Source organism: Drosophila ficusphila, unplaced genomic scaffold (genome assembly GCF_018152265.1).
Source record: "Drosophila ficusphila isolate 14025-0441.05 unplaced genomic scaffold, ASM1815226v1 contig_414, whole genome shotgun sequence".
In the NCBI taxonomy this organism is placed as follows: domain Eukaryota; kingdom Metazoa; phylum Arthropoda; class Insecta; order Diptera; family Drosophilidae; genus Drosophila; species Drosophila ficusphila.
Genome location: NW_025064328.1, coordinates 15,217,894 through 15,237,916, shown reverse-complemented (window position 1 = coordinate 15,237,916; position 20,023 = coordinate 15,217,894). Strand labels below are relative to the sequence as shown.

The following is a 20,023-nucleotide window of genomic DNA, read 5'->3' as shown; positions in this document are numbered from 1 at the left end:
ATTATTCATTCAGAAATAGCTGTGTTGTGGTTAGGCAGGCCCTGGCTAAATACGAAGTACGATTATGCAACATTTTGCACTTGAAATATCTTTCGATAACCTTTCTGGCAAAATGTCTCATCCAGTTCCCCTATCTAAACTAAACCCTTTTAAGCTGAATCTAACATTCATTCAGAAACTAGGAGTGACGCAAAGAGATAAGCACTGGAATAATAGTATTTCCTTATCAGGCATCGACGCCCATTCAATTAGGTAACAATTTGCACTCGAAGTGATGGTAATTAATTAAAATGGCGCTACACTGTGGGTGTAGTGGCTTCTTGACGTATTGCACAGTATAATACGCCAGGCATCTCATCAAACCTACAAACTTGCGGTGTTATCACCTGAGTGTATGCAGGCCGTGGGCGTTAAAGGGGGCGTGGCTGTCTGAGGGCATCTCATTATAATGCGCATTATTAACTGACGGCTCCTGTCACGCCTGAGTGGGCAGAGCGACCACTTTGAGGGACTCCGCCGGAACGGACACCCAAACCGCCAATCAATTCGAAATCGCAATCGCAATCGCTGACACGGAACATGTGCTCGTCCCGCCCGAAAATCTGGGCAACTTAAAGCTTTAAGGCGGAGTCCTTAAGAGTCCTTTATTTGCATTCCCATCGGGAGTCGGGAGCATCTTGTCCGGGTGCTCTTCCTTTTCCTCCTGCACTTTCGGTTCGCCCTGCTCGTTTTTGCCAAACAAATTCCGAAACACTTCAAACTATTTTGCTTGCCTTTTGGCCGTTCTGTCTGTAATTTCATGTTAATATATGCATGCAGGCGAACTCCCGGCAACTTTGGGGGTGCCACACACAATGCAAATAGCGCAACAGGGCGTGGCCCCGCCCGAAAATATTACAGCCATCATAAAATGTCGGCGTTGAGTTCATTTAAAAGGAACTATTTCGTTGAGTCCTTTCCAGAGAGCAGAATTAAAGTGGAGCCCGTGAAATAAGTTAGCTTCAAGCAGTCGGAATAGTTTCACAGACATGAAAAATCGCACTCAGCTGCATTTAAGACATAGTTGTTGGTCGGGGCTTTAGTAAATCCTTTGCGAGCCAATAAAGATAAACCCCTTAAAAAGTTGCAGTTGTGCTCGGCAATCTAAAGTATGAATTAAATGATTACCGATTATTGTTTACGTCGTTGCTATAATTAAAGTTCGTTATCTAAAACCTGCTGGAATTCTCCCTCCAATTTGTTGTATTCCAATTATGAGTGCAGACCTACTCATGACTAATTCACGCTATTTGCGATTTTCGAAGGGGTCCCCGGCACGCGTCGTTGCCATGGCACAATGGAAACGGAAGTCCCTCCCCTTGTGAGCGGAAATTAAAAAGAGTTGGCTAGAACTGGATCAGCCGGGCCCACAACAAAAATCAGCTGATGATAGCGTAAATCTCCGACTTATTTCGGCCAATCTTTGGACTTAGCGCGTGTGCCGATTGGTGCCCAGTTGATATGATAAGCGACCCGCCGATGCGATATAAAAGACAATGTAGGCCCTCTCAGGCCACTCAGAAGCGAATTCAAATCGGACTAGCAAAATGCCGACCAAGGCGGTTTTCCCCACCTTCTTCAACAAGGACACGAAGATCTGGAGCGGCCCGCCGCGGCCCACGATGTATGACCCCAACACCTCCATCGGCCAGATCGTCTTCAACTCGCTACGGGTGTGGCCCACCAACGTGATTCAGGTAAACGCCCGACCCGCATCCCCCAGGAGCCCAGAGTCTGATGAGCTCGATTATATAAAAGTAGATCACCGACGACGACGGCACCGTTCTGACCAACGCCGACATGCTGGCCTACGCCACCCGGATCGCGCTCTTCCTCAAGAGCGAGGGCCTCACCCAGGACGACCGGGTGGGCATCATCGCCAACTCGAGCACCTTCGTGATCCCCGTGGCCACCGCCTGCTTCTTCCAGGCCACGCCCTTCCACGCGGTCAACTACTCCCGGGAGCCGGCCATCGTGAAGGGCCTCTACTCGGTCACCAAGCCCAAGATCATGTTCATCGACGGCGCCGACTACGAGCGCATCAAGGAGATCACCCAGGAGTGGGCCCCCAGGATCGTCACGCTCACCGGGAAGGTGGAGGGCGTGACCAGCGTCGAGGACCTGGTGAAGCCCCACCCCGCCGAGCAGATCTACGTGTAAGTAGTTGGGGAATTCATAAATGATTACTTTAAATAATTATAGTTCTTGCAAACAGTAATAATACCTTTGTTAGTAAAATCTAATTGGTTTCTTTGTTATTGATCCTGTCACGAACTATTTATTGATACAGAAGCCTTCTTCACTTTAATTTCTTGTTGGGCATAACTATTTTGTATTACAGACAAATTTAGATGCTATAATTTCCCCCCTCCCCTTTTAGACCCGCTTCCTTGGCCAACAGCGGTGACCAAATCGCCGTGGTTCTGTGCTCCTCCGGCACAGCTGGTTTGCCCAAGGCAGTGGCCCTCTCCCACCGCCACATCGCCTCCACCAACTCGTGAGTTACCGATATAAACCATAAAAGTGTTACAATGTTGACCCGAATGTTCCCCCAGGCTTTGCATCAGCACCGACGTGCTGTACACCAGTGCCACCATCGACTGGATGACCGGATTCTCGATTACCGTAATGAATCTCACCTGTGGCTTCACCCGCATCATCTCCCGAAAGGCGTTCAGTGCCGAGACGGCGCTCCACTTGGTCGAGAAGTACAAGGTCACCTGCCTAGCCATGGCCCCCTGGCAGGCGTACGAGCTCTACACCAGTCCGCTGGCCACCCCCGAAAAGCTGTCCTCCCTGAAGATATCCTTCGTGATCGGCGGCTGGATCTCGCTGGCGCTGCTGCGGAGGGCCCAGGAGCTGATGCCCCGCACCTACGTGATGTTCTCGTACGGAACAACGGAGACGGGCGTGGTGACCATCAACATCGACCACAGCCTTGAGTGCTCGGTGGGCAGGCTGGCGCCCGGCATGCGGATCAAGGTGCTGGGCGAGGATGGCCAGCAGCTGGGCTACAACCAGACCGGCGAGGTGCTCATCGACATCGGGCTGCGCTGGGAGGGCTACGTGGCCAACCCGGAGGACACGGCGGCCACGCTCCAGGACGGCTGGATCAACCTGGGCGACCTGGGCTACTTCGACGAGGACAACAACCTGTACCTGGTGGACCGCAAGAAGGACCTGCTGAAGTACAAGTCCAAGCACTACTGGCCCAACGAGATCGAGCAGATCATCGCCGAGCTGCCGGAGGTGGAGCACGTCTGCGTGGTGGGCGTCCGGGATGCGAGGTACGGCGACGCCGCCGGAGCCCTCATCATCAAGAAGGAGGGCGCCGAGATCGAGGCCCAGAAGGTCATCGACCACGTGGCCCAGCGCGTCGTGGTCGACTACAAGCAGCTGAACGCCGGGGTCATCTTCGTGGACAAGTTCCCAAAGAACGCGAACGGAAAGGTCATGCGGAGCCTGGCACGCGAGGTCTTCGAGGAGACCACCAAGTAGATTACCTCTTAATGCTATCTTAAACATAATTTAAAAATGAGTTACCTGCCCTGATTGTAAAGACCTTAAGCCTCTGTGGTTCGTTGTTAAATCGCAATAATTACAAGTTACATCTCCTGTTAGATAGCGCCACATTTTTTTCATATTGGTTTGCAATCATTTAATTAATAGCTCTACTTTTTGCACTGGCCATTGACTTGCACAATTTTATTTCCGCCTGATTTAATCAGTTCAATTAAATTAAAGTGTGAAGTGCTCAGAAAATAGGGCTAGATAAGATAAGACTTAAATTGAGATAAGGAATGCTAATAATATTTTCTATTGCTTATCATTGTACAAATTGACTCCCACAAATAAACAGAGTTATGATTGATTTTAAGTAGTCCTTCACTTTAAAATTTATTCGCTTGGCAGTTTGATTGCCTTATTAATACTAATGAACCCATTGAAAACTGATTTGATTTAGTTACACTATTTTGAATGGCATTTTAACCACGTTCGGATGCGGCACCCTACGTGGTTTTCCGGCTTGCAAAGTCCGAATAATGATGGATTTCCGAGCGAAAGGGCAATCCCCTGCCCGATCCTCTTTGGTTCATGAACACCTTTTGTTCCAGCAAATGCACCAATTTACGGTTATGGAAATGAAAATGTCTGGCAGTCCGATTGCAATAATTTACCTTCCGGCCGATGGTGGCATTTGTGTTTCCGGTTGCGTTCAACGCTATCGCAACCGCTGTTTCCGCCGCACGCGGCACAATCTGCTCGATTTCGCTGAGTTTTCAGGGGTTATGCAAAGTCCCGGATGACCAGCCACCCAAACCGAAGTTTCGGGGCAAGCAAATTCAATGTTGCAAGTCCTGTCTGGTTTGTTTGTTAGTTGGGGGCGCTTCTGGCTTCAAAAGTCCCTTCCTTCCAATGTTTCGCCATGCACTCATTGCACTACATTCTGGGCTCGCCGTCGTCGCCATCGTAAATTATTCAAATTTTAAGTCGTAAATACACGCACATAAACATAAACACAATCGCTGTTTGCTGGCCTGCTTTTGCCACAGGACACGCCCACAGGACATCTCTTCAGCTGCGGGGATCCCGGCACTCGCATCCTTCTCCCGATGCCCCAAGCCCCCCGAGATTCGGTGGCAAATTGCTGAAATCGCTGGCTCCGCATTTGGGTTTGCCGCTGGCGTGTGGAAATCTCTGGCATTATTCCGTGGTGCCAGCAATTGATACTAAAGCTAATGCAGACGCTTAGAAATCGCTTTGGACTGCTGCTCGGGGACTCAGAATGCTTTAGATTGCAACAAAAAGCTGGCAGACAACTTGAAACATGATTTCGCGAATCGCCTCTCAAAATGTTTATCATAAATCAAATAAACAAGAAACGAAGCTAGCTTCGGTATGAAAAGATTAAGCTTTGCATGCAGTTGCTAACAATAAAGCTGTTTTTAACTAAGTCGAAACTTTAACTTTAACTTAAACTTAAGCCAAACCTATGGATTTATTTAGTTGATACAACAGTAACAGTAAGTAAATCTGAGGCTGAAGGGCATCGCCAATGAGATTGACGTTCAGCCAACGCACGGGGTGAGCGAACTAACCCCTTTCGCTTGGATTGCCACAGCCATACCATATCGTTCCGTACCTTACCGTCCATTTGAGACAGAGGAGCAAAAGGATCTGGCATTGATGCCTGCTGAATGGACTCAAGACTTTTGACTCGGCAGCCGGTGGCAATTGTTTGATTGATGGATATGGAGCTCGAAGGCTTCGATTGCTCGCTCAACTGAGTGACGTGGCAGCCAAAGTCCTTATCTGCAGAGGACACCCGATTCGGGATGAAGGTCGGCGACCACCGCCCACCAGTCGGCTTTAATCAGCCACCACCACACCCACTCACTAATTATGCCTGCGCCACAGGCACGTGCACCACCGCAATGCAGCACCGCTCGCAAACGATGTTTACATGCAATTACCGTCTCACTGTTCCGCCGTCAACTCGAACGCCATTTGCCATTGTTTATTACACGGCTCTCAGCTCACAGCTCTCAGCTTTCAGTTCGATTCGGTCGGGGAGGGGGGTTCCCCTGCAGTTCCCCCAGGTGGCTTCCAGGCGGCGAGGCGGGTGATCCGTGGATGCAGGACTGCCATCGGCATTCCTAATTGCATTGCTGCCAGCAATGTATCATCGCAGAGCTATTTCAGTTTCGCTTCGCCCGCAGGACCTGGTAAAAATGTCCTCGCTAATGTCGCAAATGATTACAGTTGGCTTATGACTCCGCTCTTGGCCAGAACACGAAACAGAGCCAAATTGCCGAGGAAACGAAGGTGGTTGTGAGGAGCGGGCTAACTTAATTGCTGTATTTCTGGTTGTAAATTCCCCTCGTTATTCGAAGTGTTTTTGCCATTTTTCGAAAGAAGTTTCCTCTCAGATAAATTCTGTTAAATCTACTTTAAATCGACTTCAATATGCAGCAACTGGTTTTCAACCATTTAAAGCTTTAATTTGCTTTGGGTTTAATAAGCCGAGGAAATTTAAACTCCCCAGAATTTATTCGAAACCCTCCATATCTTAACCCCAATTTCGGCTAATTTGCAGTACGGATAACAGATTTGATAAGTCAATTAAAATGCAGAGACTTAAATTTGCTTGGAAGCCCAATGAACTTCTTAGACTCTGCAAGTGAGTTAACTTACAGCCCAGGCAATTTAAGTTGTTAGGCGCCAATGAATTATTCATTGCCACTCGTTGTCCTGGCCCACGCGTCGATGATTAAATCAAATCACTCCAGCCCGTTGCCAATTGGCCCGAAAGCTGCCTCAAGGACACCGCCCACCGGCCATCCTTATCGCGGGGAATGTGCAAACGATGCCCACGGGCCAAGTTACCAAAGGACTCAGCCGCCTGGCAACTGTCGGCGATTCGAAGGGTTAATTGTGGCGCAACCCGCTTAGCTCGCTTAAAACCTCCATTGTTACCGAAGTTCAAGGCGGGGAAAGTCAACTTCCTATTCGCAGTTCGTTGCCTTGAAAGGAAACAAACAAACTTCCGAGCGACTGGAGCCAAAGTAACAAAGGTCCGACCGAGAAGGTCAAAGGTCCGCAGTCGAAAAAAAAAAAGAAATAAATAGGAGCCAAAACAGACATTTATTGGGCCCGAACCAATTTCAGTTTTCTGATTAAGTCCCAGTTTCAGGAGTGTGCGGCATGTTGAAAATCTGCAGAACACCTAGACTTTGGAATTTTTCACATTCGCATCGGATGCATGGGGCTGGAATTGAATGGACATTTTCATTCGGCAGCATTCTGGCCGTTTCGTTTCGTTTCGTTTCGCTTTGATTTGGATTTCCATTTTGGTGCATTGGCCATTTGCTTTTAATAAAAATTCATCAAAAGACAACAAAAAAGCAGCTGGATGGGCGGACTCGTGTGCGCCAGAAGTCGTAAAAAGGGGTGAAACAATGGCGAGCGTGCAACCGGAAACGGAAGTCGACGCAGACAAACACCAGATACGAAGGGCGCCACCGGGAGGCGAAAGACTGAGGATACGGATAAGGATGGTTCGGGCCAAGGCCCAAATGGTGGACAGGGGAGGGCAGCGGAAGGAATGACAGCCGAAATAAGCTGCCCTTTTTCCTCACAGTTTTCTCAGATGATTTTTAAATAAGCAAGCGCACCGAGTGCCACATACCTCCGTATTTTTATGGCATTCCGATTGGGGGGAAGCGGAGGGGAGTGTGCAGACAACAGGGTCCTTCGGCCAAGGACTAATGGGCAGGGCCTTGACAGCACGTCCTGGATGCGGAGCAAACCGAAACGAAACGGCGAAATGGCAGCGGCCATAAACGGAAATGTGTAAAAAGCTCAAGCGGCACTAAAGGATTCCCCCATCCCCATCCCCTTCCCCCACCCGATGCCCCGAAAATGGCGAATAGGTGCATAATGGCCGCCTGACACTGTGGGCAGATGTCAACATGTGCTTTTATTATCAGAGAGTGCTCCGCCTCTGCCTCCCCCTCGCACCTCCTCCTCCTGCCGTGTCCTTGCCCGTTCCACGTGGCAGGACTCGAAATGCAACTTAATTAAGAGCCGAAAAAGCGGCAAGGCAGCGGAAACTGCAGCTGGCATCTGCGGCGGTTAATGCCGGACGGCCATAAATCTGCCGAAATGCACTGCCAGCACCAAAGATCTGCAAACTGGTAACTGGTAACTGGGAACTGGAAACTGGGAACGGAGGACCTACGGACCGGCGCCAGATGCACGAGGCTATATAAATATACGACTCGACTGGCAAGCGATAGCCAAGCGAATTGCGACTTTTATGACCCCAGCGAGCGAGTGAATTAAATGCGAGGTAATTACATATTATAAATGTGTTTAGTTCGCCGATAGTTTTCGCCAGAAAAGAAAGCCAGTTATCACAATGTATTTGAAGGCACATTATGTCACAGACAGGCGGGAATTACCAATGAATTACGTTTTGATGGCCTCCTGGAAGCTGCAAACTTAGAGCTTGTTATTTGGCATTCATTGGAGTCACTGTTACCGCTTAGGTAATTAAAAAATTAATTTCTATGTATAATTTATAATTCATAAACTCGATAATTAGTTTGATTTAAAATATATATTCTTCGTTGAACAATTTAATTTCAATTAAACAATTCAAAACTGTATTGGATTTTGAACATATATTCCTTAATAAAAAAATGAGTTGTTAGTAAGTTTTGTGAGTGCTTCACCCTAGCATAGGTCACCTATGCACCATTCTCTTCCAGGCGTTCGCAGACGGCCCTGACGAACTCGGAGCACTTGCTGCAGCCGCCCAAGTCCTGGGTGCGGATGTCGGTGTCCTTGTAGACCCCGCGAACGGCGCACTCCACCCGGTCGGCGAGGTCGTCCAGCTTGAGGTGGCGCAGCAGGAGGACGGCGCTGAGCAGGGGCCCGGTGGGGTTGGCCAGGTCCTTGCCCGCCAGGGCGGGGCACGCCTTCATGCGGCAGTCGAACAGGGTGCCCAGGGAGCTGACCGAGTAGCCGGGGCAGATCCCCGAGCCGCCCATCATGCCGCCGGCGAGGATCCGCATCACGTCGCCGTACATGCTGGAGGAGACCATGACATCGCACTGTTTCGAGCGCAGCAGCATGTTCAGGATGCAGGTGTCCAGGTAGCGCTCCTCGAACTTGATGTCCTTCACGTACTTTTCGGCCTCGGCCCGCATGGCCTCCAGGAAGTTGCCGTCGGTCATCCGCATGATGTTCGCCTTGTGGGCCACCGTGATCTTCTTGCGGCCGTGCTTCTTCGCGTAGTCGAACACGAACTGGGCAATCCGGGAGGCGCCGGCTGTGGTGCTCACCTTGATGGTCTGCACGATGCCCGGCACCACCCGGTGCTCAATGCCCGAGTAGTCGCCCTCCATCTGGTCCCGGATGATCACCACGTCGAAGGCCCCGTAGGGCGTCTCCAGTCCCTCGATCTGCGAGCACAGGGACACGTAGGCGAACTGGGCGAACTGCTTGCGGATGTGCCGCTGCCACTGGCGACTGTCCACCGGCCCCTTGATGCCCACCTTGTTGGCCCTCAGCGACTCCAGCACCGCGCTCGCCACCTCCATGCTGTCCGGGGCCATGTACTCCTCGTGAATGTCCCACTCGATGGGCGCCTTCGCGGCGCAGAAAACCTCCTGGACGGCCTCCATCAGCTCGGGACCCACGCCCTCGCCGTTGATCATGGTCACTCTGGCGACCTTCTTGGCGGGCGGTGACCCCGCTGTCTTGCCTTTGTCCTGGCCCGCTGCCTTTCCCTTGTCTTGCCCCGCGGGCTGCTCCTTGGGCTTCTCCTTCGCCACTTCCTTGGGCTTCTCCTGCGGCTTCCCCTTGCTCGGATCCGTCGGCTGATCCTTGCCGGAGTACAGCCGAATGACTCCGCCCGCCGATCTCAGTTGACACAAACTTAGTCTCCGCACGGTGTTCATTTTTGAAAGTCTTGGCCCGAAATGTGAGTTATAAGTAAGGGAGATTCGCCTGCTAGGGCGTCCCAAAAACACTTGGCCGCCAATTGATTTGGCAGGATTTCAATTGCCAGCCCATAAATTCCCGCGAAATATTTCTTGGCAGGGCGTCCAACTGGGTCACTGGGAAACTGTAAACTTAATGTTACTCCCGGGCGGACCTTAAATCCAGGTGGAAATCCAGTCGGTTTGAGGTTGGCCTGCGGGTGTGTAAATTTGACAAATGGCTTGTCAACGGCTGTGGGCCGAAAACCAAATGGCGACTGCTGTCGACAGACAAATGTCCGCCCCTCCCCCTCCACCTGCCGCTCTCTCCCCCCCGAGGGGCGTGGCAATTATGAGGCCGACGGCAGTGATTTTTCAACGGGGCGTGGGCCAAAACAGACCATTAAAATCGACGACCATTAAGAGCAGACCGCAGGGAACCTCTGCGACAGGTTGCGATATAAATACAGAGTAATTATTTCGCCCCCGGCTGATTACCATTTAAGAATTACAAATGAGGTTTCTCGCCACTTTAGCCGTCTGGTAATCAGCGAAAACAATGCATTAAGCTTTTACGACACCTTCAATTCGCTTTTACGAGACAGACCGGCGAGTCCTTGAAAGCGTATCTCACGGATATCGAACAGGGAGCATCCAAGGGATTCCCTTGGAAGTGTTTGTCGCTCCGTGCTCTAGCACCATATTTTATCGCGTATGGCCTCTATATTGACAACTTCCTGCACATAAAAACCAACGAAGTGCACTTCGCCAACAAAGTCCGTGCAATGAATGGCCAAAACTTAGGAAAGTTCGTGTAAACACTGGCCAAAAGCGAGCTGCCAAGGAGCACACTTACAATGTGTGGCCCGAACTATTATTAACCCCTGTTCATTGTTCGGCAAATTGAAAGTTAAATCAAGGCGTTGGCAGCAGCAGACAGAGAACAGAGGCCTCGTAAGGTGACTTTTGATTGGCATATTCGATTCAAGGACCTGTCTAGATGTCAGGGTCTCGGCTCCCATTTACTGGAATCCCTTCGGATAGTTTATCTGATATAATTTGCTTCTCTGTTGAGCTCTGTTTTGTTTTCCTGTGCGTGCGTCTGACTATTTCAAACTTTTTGCGACCTTCAATGAGTCCCAGGAGCCTCTCTAAGTGCCTGCACTTAGCAGCGTTTAAGGATGTTGCAAGTAATTCGAGAATAATACATGTCGGTTGGCTGGCAGAGGATGACACTATAAGTGCATCCTTATTTACAAGATGTGAGCTCCCCTGGTGCATACATAATTCCAGCCAGTGCTGGATGCATTTGCATCTGGCGAAGGACGTTCTGCTGGGGGACGAAGGGCGGAAACCCCGGTAAGTGAATTACTTTTCAGCAGATGCAAACTCATTGAAAGCCACATCGAGCCACCCACACATGAAAGCTGATCAGCGGTTCACCGTGAAAGCAGCGGATTACTCTTCCTGCGGAAAGGGAAAGCATTGTGGAGCTCGCCGGATGATAAGGCAATCCGCAGCCAGCTTTTTATCAAGGTTATTAGGGTAAATGCCGGAGCGAGCAGTTATGATCCGCTGATTTTCATTAGCCCGTCTCTGGGCTCATGAATAATGCACGACCAGTTTATCATTTCTGGGGGCTACATGTTGATTTAAGGGCTTGCCCCTGGCCAAAACAACTCTTGCCAAAAAAGTGCCCAGTGAGCCAAAAAAAAGGAGCTCTTCACACCCAGAAAACCCAGAAAAAAAAAGCGGACGGACAGATTCGGTTGTTTATGTAGTCCGAAACGTGCAACCCTTTTGTCAATGCCAGTTGGAAACTTAAGACGGGCAGGCAGAGGAAATCGGAGAAAAATACTGTTGCATATTTGATTGTCTCGTTCAATATTTACATATTCGGACTCGTCAGTTTCGCTCTCCTCGGTTGCCTTTTCAGGGCTTACGCTTCGTTTGCTTTGCCCTCAGCCCTCAGCCCCAAAGCCCTGAGTCCCCGGAATCCCCTCCAGAGTCAAGTTATCCCCAAGAACCCAAGACGGGTTGCCCCCGGTTACCATCGGGGATCCAGCGCCATCCGGCTGAAATCAGAATTTGCATTTCTATTGTTGCCTTTGTTTCATCTGCATCCAATGGCAGTGCGGTTGCCCAGGTAAAAGCGTGTGAATCCCGGCACCTGTTTGCCACTCCTGCAATCGGAGTCCGGCGGACGGGAAAAAAGGCTAAAACCTGGTTTTCCACACGCACCTGATACTCAGGATCAGGCGAATCGATGGCCGAAACCAGCAGTCGATTATTTATTGCCGGCAAAAGAATAATCAAGACCTAGAGCTCCGGTGCTTTTTGCGGGTCACCTGTGAAATAATAATTGGGCATTTGAGTTCCTCACATGTCCCATATGCATTTATTTATAGCGATGGTTTGGTATTTCGGAAAAACAGAGAATAATACTGAATAACGCTTTATTCAAGCAAATACAGCAATTGCGGGGTGCCATAAATAAAAATTAATAAGCGCGATGCGCAAACACCCAAAACAATCAAGAAGTGTATTGCCGCTTTCATAAACAAGCTTAAATAGCGAGGAATATACGTGCAGTTATTAATTAGCAGCTTAATTGTGAAGTGTGTGCCAAGCAACTAAATCAATTACAAAGCGATTAAAAATATTTGTCGAGCCTCGTTTGTGGCAAGCCACATCATTTGCATGCCAATCGCCTGATAATATTGAGTCACTTTGTGGCCGGCCACAGAATGGCACAAGCTCGCAAGACCGAGTTGCAGTTCTCGGGGAATTTGCAACAACGTCTCAATTAAATAAACATTTTTAATCAAGCCGAGAGCTCTGTGCAGACAAATATTTGCGGACGCTGTTGGATTGATTAGCATGTAAGCAAATAAATAAAATTTAGGCACGCACACAGATATTTGACAGCTCCATGGACTGCTTTGAATATTTGCTAAAGCTAAACTACAGCTGTCCGGTCCACTATTAAATTTCCTTGTCTCTGGCTGCAGAGTAATTAAAATTAAAATGCACAAAAGCCGCAGGAGACCGGTGCATTCTCGAATATGTATAGTGCTTCGACAGTATTCCAGTCACAATATTGGGAATATTTTTGCACGCAATGCGGTTTGTTTATGCGTTTGCCGAAGCGTAAAAAGTCGCACAATGTGACAGTTAAATATTGTGGGATATATATTTTTACGGGCCCCATGCACGTTCAGCGCCAGGGCGGCAATAACAGGGAAACAAAAAGTTAATTAAGTCCTTAAAGGACTGCTCTTTTTGCCGCCATCCGTCGTCCTTTCGCGTCCTGTGTGCTTTGCATATCTCAGCGAAAAGGCGACGCGACGTGGAAATGGGCGAGCTCCTCGCATGCCGGAGGTGCCGCAGCTCACATAAATTGATTCCATACAAAACCGAATAATTCATTCCCATTCGTTTGCACCTCGATACCCGGCTGCATTGCCATTGTCCGCCGGAGGAAGAGGCACCCCGGCTGCTCAACCCGGTCTCAACCGGCCGGATTGCAATCCCATCCGCTCTCGCCGGACAATATAATAAATCATCCAGCCCATCGGGGCCGAAAGTGTCCCGACAAATCAACTTTATTGCGGCGATTGTGAGGGAAACCTTAAAGCTGGGGATCAAGCTCACAGGGCGATTTCCCAACTTTAAGTTCGAAAAATAAATAAAATGCTCCTAGGCATAGAAAAAAAAAAGGTAAAAAAAATTTTTAAGTTAAACCGTTTTATGTAAAACATGTACTAAATGTACTAAAAGCCTAAAAATAATATAAAATAGATACAGACGTGGGAATTATAAACATATGCTTAGACTAGACTAAAATAAAACCGTGGGGCAAGTCAATTGTGTACAATCGTTGATTAAAATGTTTGTTTGCCCCACGGTTTTATTTTAGTCTAGTCTAAGCATATGTTTATAATTCCCACGTCTGTATCTATTTTATATTATTTTTAGGCTTTTAGTACATTTAGTACATGTTTTACATAAAACGGTTTAACTTAAAAATTTTTTTTACCTTTTTTTATTTTCTAGTTTTTAGTTTTTATTTCGCATTTTTATTTATATTTTTTTTTTCGAAGTTAACTCCACAGGTAAGTATGTTAATGCAGCAGCGTTGTACCGAACTGTAACGAACTTGATTAGGATAACAACGTTTGGTACAAATATCACAAACATGTATATGTCGGATCAAATGAAACGGGGCCTACTTTATTCTCTTGGTCAGAGTAGGTGAAGCGGGGCCTTCTTTAAGGCAGTGGTCTGCTTTACAGACTTCAAAAAATCGATTTTTTTTTCTTGTCTTAAATCTATTCCAAAACTATCCAAGAATATGTGTTCAAAATTTTAGAGGCCAATTCGACATATTTTCAAAGCTAGATCAGTTTTAGTGGCCGAGCGTCGAGCAGGTTCGTATGCTCGGGCAGACTTTACAGCCCGTTTTCTCGAGTTTTTATTTTCACAAGTCTTGGAAAACGGTGCCGGCCATAGTAAAAAAAATATATGTCCGATCGAAAAAAACCAAAGTGTTCTAGCTTCAGTATTGAATTATCTTCTATTTGAACTAAAAAAAAATGGATAAAAATACTATTTAAATTACTTGTTTTGCAACTTAAAGTGAACTTTTTTTCCAAAAAATTGAATTTTTTTTTCAAACTTAGAAAAAATTTGGAATTTTGTCATTTCTTCGGAATTTTTTTAGTTCATATAGAAAAGGAACTTATAAAAAGTAAAAAAAATTTGGTTCCACTGTTTCAGATGCATCGCACGAACTCCATCACCGGCACCGATTAACAAGTGCACACTCTAGGCGTCCCAGAAAAATCGTTACAACTTCCGCTAATTTCAATTATTTTCAATAATAAAAATTGTTTTTTAAAGTTTAAATATAATATTATATCGTCTCAAAATTTGGTTTACCGCAATCATTTCCTTCCCTTTCAAAAAAATTGTTGAAAAAACGCTCTTTTTTCGGCTCCTAAAGCAGACCACTGCCTTAATGTGAAGCAGGGACTATTAAAAAAGGAAGTTCGAAATTGAGTGAAAGCATGGCAGAGCGGGACAGATTTAGACTGCTGCCAAGTGAGGTCTGTTCGTTAAGCGCTGACATACATGCTAGAAAGAGAGGACTAACAATGTATAAGAATTGAGTAGAAATTAGAAATTTGGAAAGAAGACTCTTGGGAAGTCACTGACTTGGGAGTTCAGAAAGCGCCTGGCAAACGAACAGAACTTGCTGCTGAGGATTCTAGTTAAAGAAATGGAAAAGACAAACGACCCTCCGACATATACATGTTTCGTTAATAGCCTTCTCGAATGCCTGCAGATTATAAGCTCTGCTCTGTGTTTTTGATGCTTTTTGTTCCCGTCGTTTCTGTAATCGACCATTTCTATCAACTTCACTTTCTTTAGCTCGTTTTGCTTTATAATTTTCTTTCGCTTTTTGAAGCCTTCGTTTACGCTGTGTTGCAGTTTCTTTCATAATTATTATTATTATTTAGCTTACCCCGTTTGTTGTCAGATTGATCTGAATTAATCTGATGTGTTTGACAGTGACAATGATAGCCATGTTGATGGGATTGATAAAACCTAAGTTATCCGCCATTTTGCAGAGGCCGCCATCTTGAATTTTAATTTTATTTAGTACATTGTATTCTACTTGTGGAGACCTTTCATTTGATACCCATATTGATGGGATTGATAGAACCTACGTTATCCGCCATTTTGCGGCCGACATCTTGGATTTACAATGTTATTGACATTACTATATTGTATTGTCATCGGAACTGAAGGTGTGTACCAAATTTCAGATCAATCTGAAAACAGGAGGGTACTTACATTTCAATTTCTAATTTTGACCCTAGGGTGAGCTAAATAAAACAGTTTAAAAACAGATAGCTTTCATAAAAACCTACTACAAAAATGTACAAACATTGCTTAAAAAACACATGTGTACGATGATGTGAACTATATTTTAATACAAATATTTTCAGTTAAGCTTTTGAAAACAACTTTTGATCTCACAGAAAACAATTGGTTTTACTATTCATTTAATAAGCATAAAATTTATAAAAGCAATGAAAATTTCACAGTGTTGCCTTTAATTTCTTTTGTAGATTCAATCTGTTGTTTGCGGTGCTCGAGTTTCTCAAACATTGTCAAGGTTCGCAGTTAAGCAGACTTTCTTTTAAGAACTTCTCGCCCACACTTCAAGCGATTGTTGATTTAAGGTTGCGTCTTCCAGCTAATTAGTTTGCCAACCATTAACACCACACCGGTGTCAACGGCACTTGGTGATGGCCTCTTTCCGCCCCGACTTGAAATTCCGCTCACGTAAGGAGTTGACGGCGAGACTTTGGACCAACTCGGCGGCGACTTTGTGCCAAGTCAATTTCTATCAAGTGCGAGGAACGGACAACAGCCGTTCGGAACTTGGAGAGGTGACAGGTGAGCAAAGCTCCTGGCCTGCTCATAACTTAGAGACTTAGAGGACCAGGGAACCCGTTCTCCGCCGGCGGCAACTACCAAATTTAATTACGGCTACATATTAGTTAGAAGTTGCATAAACAAGAAACAGGGCGTGGTCGGCAGTTTGGAGAAGTGTTTTGCAATTTCAGCAGGCGGCCATCGCCATCCCGCCCACTGGCTGTCACTCCACTGGCTGTTTCCCGGCTAGCTGGACAAACTTGAGCCAATTTCATGCTGCAACCCACAAGGAGAAAAAAGAGGGCCGTCCAACTGACGTCTATTACTTGCCTTCTCAGCTCGACTGCTCCTCCGGCTCTTCGGCTGGGCTGTGTGTATTTGGCCGGGCTACTTGCTGTCTGGGCCAGGGCCATAAATTATTAAATTTTAACAAGTTTTTATGCAATGGCAACATCCTGTCTCCCTGTCTCCCTGTCTGTCCGCCAACTCCCCCGCTCTCGCCCGGTCAAATCGGGCAACTTGGTTTACTTTGTCCGTGGCAAGAACGTGACTGTGAAAACAGGGACGCCCCTGCTGCCACGCCCCTAATTGCCAGGCATGCGGCTACTTTGATTGCAATAATGATATTATTAATTGTAACAAGTTCTCAGATGAAAGGTTCAAGCTCGACTTCAGATTGGTCGCTTGCCGGCTGAAATTTCTCCACCAGATGTACGTGAAAAGTGGTACCAATTAAAACTTAAAGTGCTAGCGAATTCCGTTTAAAAACATTTTCGGAATACTTTATCTATGCAGATGGAACAAAGAAAAGACGCCTGGCCAAACTTGGCACATTAACATTTTTCAAAATTATTTAATTATATTAAGAGCTTAAGGTAATAGCATGAAAATAAGCCGCATTAAAAACTTTCTTTGCCGGATTTAATTTGATGCCAACTAAGAAGGCGGGGGACGAAGCCAGGTGAAGGCGGGCCGGTACTATTTAGTCCTTTACCACTGACAACAAAAGCGAAGAAACAGAAAACAAATTAATTATTATAATTACAAAGGAGTGCGGGATGCGGCTGGTTGGAGACCCGTGGTTAGCGCACATCTCATTGTTGCATTGTAAAATGAACTCGGGGTTTAATTACGGCCGTAGCCGGCACTTTTACCGCAAAACGAACGAAAGCAACACGTGACTCCTGCGGCCGGAGGACTCTGAGCCCAGGATCCAGGACGAAGGACGAAGGACGAAGGCCGAGAGCCGAAATGGTTGCCATAATTACGGAATATTATGCTGCTTAACGAGTATCTTCTGGCTCTTTGCTGGGCTGAAAGAGCAATACATTATTTATACTATTATGCGAGAGGCGTGAATGGAACCTGAGCCGGAAGGAAATCTGTGCGTAATATTATTCAAAAGTGCCGTCGACGTGACCGACATGGCAAAGCCATCTGCCCATCTGCCCATCTGCCTTGCCCAAAAGGCCATAAAATGGCACTCTTAACTGATTTTGCATGCCAAACTATCGCATAGAATTACGTCTTTGAAGTCCAAGAATCGTAGCATACTTTTTGGGACCGAAGCTGACTTATTACTTAGACCGACAACGGGAGATTTCCACATTTACTAACCAGAATTATCAAGAGCTGGCCACTTATTATTTATGAAAATTGTTTTTGCCAGCTACTTGCAAACTTCCTTGGCCCGCAGAAGAAAAAATGGATAATGGGGAGAAGAGAGAGGAAAGAAAAGAATTTAAATAAAAATGAAATTTCTTTAGTTTTTACTATGCAAATTGCTAATTGCACTCATCAGCCCCCCCCCTAATGAGAAATGCAAAATAGTCTCAATTTATAAAATGTTCAATGGCCAAACGGGAAAAAAAGGCGAGATGCAAAGCTGGAAAAGATGAGCGGCGAGTTCGTTAAGTCGAAAATTAAGCATTGGCCTGGGAAAAGAATGGCAGGTCGGATTGGGACTGGGAATGGGAATCTGAATGGGACTGGGACTTGGACTGAGACCGAGAATGGGACTCGACTGGGTTTCTATGCAGAAACTTAAGTGCCCAGAAATGCGCACGCACTGAGGCGTACAAATTGTTAGGGGACCTGAAAGGGCGAGGAGGAGCGGCTTTCTCCGCGCAGACTTAAACAAAAGTTCCCTGGCGCTCGCCTCTTATTTTTTGCCCTTTATCACTGCAGGGCGCATTATGCACAGGGCGAAAAGGGGAAAGTGGAAAGGGGGAGGGGGCGGAAGTGGGCGGCGAGTGTCACGGATGCCACAGCAAGGCGCTTTAAGTGTGAAGTATTTGCATGAGAATAAACACCGAGTTGAGCAGCGCACCGGAAATGGCTGAGAAGCAGCGGCAAAATAAATGGAAAGACAATAGGGAAGTGCCTTTTTGCGACGCCCCCACCACGTGTTAATTGAAAGATTAAATATTAAGAGTATTTTGTTTTGTTTGAGTGAACTGCCAGGCAACACCTTGCCCCAGATGCAGGTTCCATTGCCACCGTTTCGCAGTGGAAATTCCCGGAGTCCTTGTATAACAGTTTCCGAAGGAGCACTCCGCCTCGCCGGTACATGTAACTTTACATAAATTTGCAAAATTCGAGCCCGGATTAATTTGCATATTTTATACATCTTGATGGAGGCTGAACTGCCATGTGGAAGTGGCATAATTGAGGCTATCAACTGCTGCCTGCATACGTTGCCAATGCAAATGAAACAAAGGAAGTGCGCAGCTCCCGAAGTCCTGGCTTCTGTATCTATATCCTTCGAGCACGGAGATGGATGGACCTGAGCCACTTAGATAATGCTGCTACCTTCGGACGGCGGAGTGCTGGAATAAATAATTTTAAAGAATCCCTTTGTAAGCCTCGGGAAAAGGGAAATTGAACATCCGTTGCCGGGAACTAGAGTAAGTCGCTGGTGAGGCGGCGGGAACACGGATACGGCCACGGCCACGGCCGGAAAGCATCCGTAAAGCCCAACTCAACTATGACACGGCTTGCATGTTCCGCACAAACCAACCCGACTCGACTGAACTCAGATGCACCGGGAACTAACTAATGTGTCTGCCAGGGTGGTTCAAGATGGATTGTAAAGATCTGACTTCTTTTCAAAACTGTTAGTTTTCAGCTGCCTTATACAACTTTTAGAATATCATTTTATGAAAACGACTAATAAAGATAATAAACTTCGTAGAAGCCTAGCAGCTAGAACACAATTCACAAGCAAAGTATTCACTGTGAAGGCGGAGGAACTTAAATGCTCCTCAGCAGGCCAAGGTTCACCCTAGGACAGCCATATATATATCTAGTTTTCCAGCTGATAATGCTGATGGCTTCTAAGCGAAAACGCTTTCGGGCCGCCGCTGATGACGCTGGTGGTCGGTGGGCGGTGGGCGGGGAGCAGGAAGAGCGTGGGCAAATGCGAGTCTGGAGCGGCAGGGGAAATGGATAACCATGAATGAATGAAAAGCGGATGTTCGCCACCAGCCGCCGTCAGCAGAGCAGATTACACCAACAATTAGGGCCCAGAGCGGAGCCGGGGCCCGGAATCAGATGGAGCAGAAGAGCCGGAGTAGGAGAAGGAGCAGGAGTAGGAGCAGGAGTGGGAGGAGGAGCGCCGAAACATGCAGCAGTAGGTGGCCAAGTGCCAAGGGCGGGCTGTGGTCCGTGGGGATAAGCAAAATAATGTGACAGGGCTAAATGGCGGAGCTGACATTGCACAACTCCGGCTGTATGGCTGTATGGCTAGATGGCTGTATGGCTGGATGGCTGGATGGGTGAAAGGACATGGCCAGAAGCCAGGAGACGGTCTTGCCGGTCGACGGCTTGGCGGCGCGGTCTAGATTTCTATGCTTTCCACTGACTAAGCCAAAGTTTTGTGACTCTTAATTGCCGTAAAATGTAATTACAGCGCGCTGCAAGTTAGCTGCGAGTTAGCTGCCTTCCCCGGCATTCATTCGGAACGTAAACATTTGCACTTTCCCGTATTTATGAGCGGACAGGAGTAAGTCATAAATTAACCGAAATGTTACTTGGATGTATTTTGCGAA

The 20,023-nt window shown here is 47.1% G+C and overlaps 2 protein-coding genes across 2 annotated transcripts; one reads left to right on the top strand and one right to left on the bottom strand.

The window, feature by feature from the left end:
• Positions 1–1,573: 1,573 nt before the first annotated feature.
• LOC108101809 (4-coumarate--CoA ligase 1) lies at positions 1,574–3,916 on the top strand. The gene is made up of 4 exons (XM_017206285.2): positions 1,574–1,736; positions 1,801–2,195; positions 2,420–2,536; positions 2,595–3,916. Exons 1-4 carry the CDS (start codon positions 1,587–1,589, stop codon positions 3,535–3,537), a joined length of 1,605 nt encoding a protein of 534 aa, XP_017061774.1. The 5' UTR covers positions 1,574–1,586; the 3' UTR covers positions 3,538–3,916.
• Positions 3,917–8,142: 4,226 nt separating this feature from the next.
• On the bottom strand, positions 8,143–9,529 carry LOC108101805 (isocitrate dehydrogenase [NAD] subunit alpha, mitochondrial). The gene has a single exon (XM_017206282.1). The coding sequence runs from the start codon at positions 9,504–9,506 to the stop codon at positions 8,292–8,294; it is 1,215 nt and encodes a 404-aa protein (XP_017061771.1). The 5' UTR covers positions 9,507–9,529; the 3' UTR covers positions 8,143–8,291.
• Positions 9,530–20,023: the final 10,494 nt, after the last annotated feature.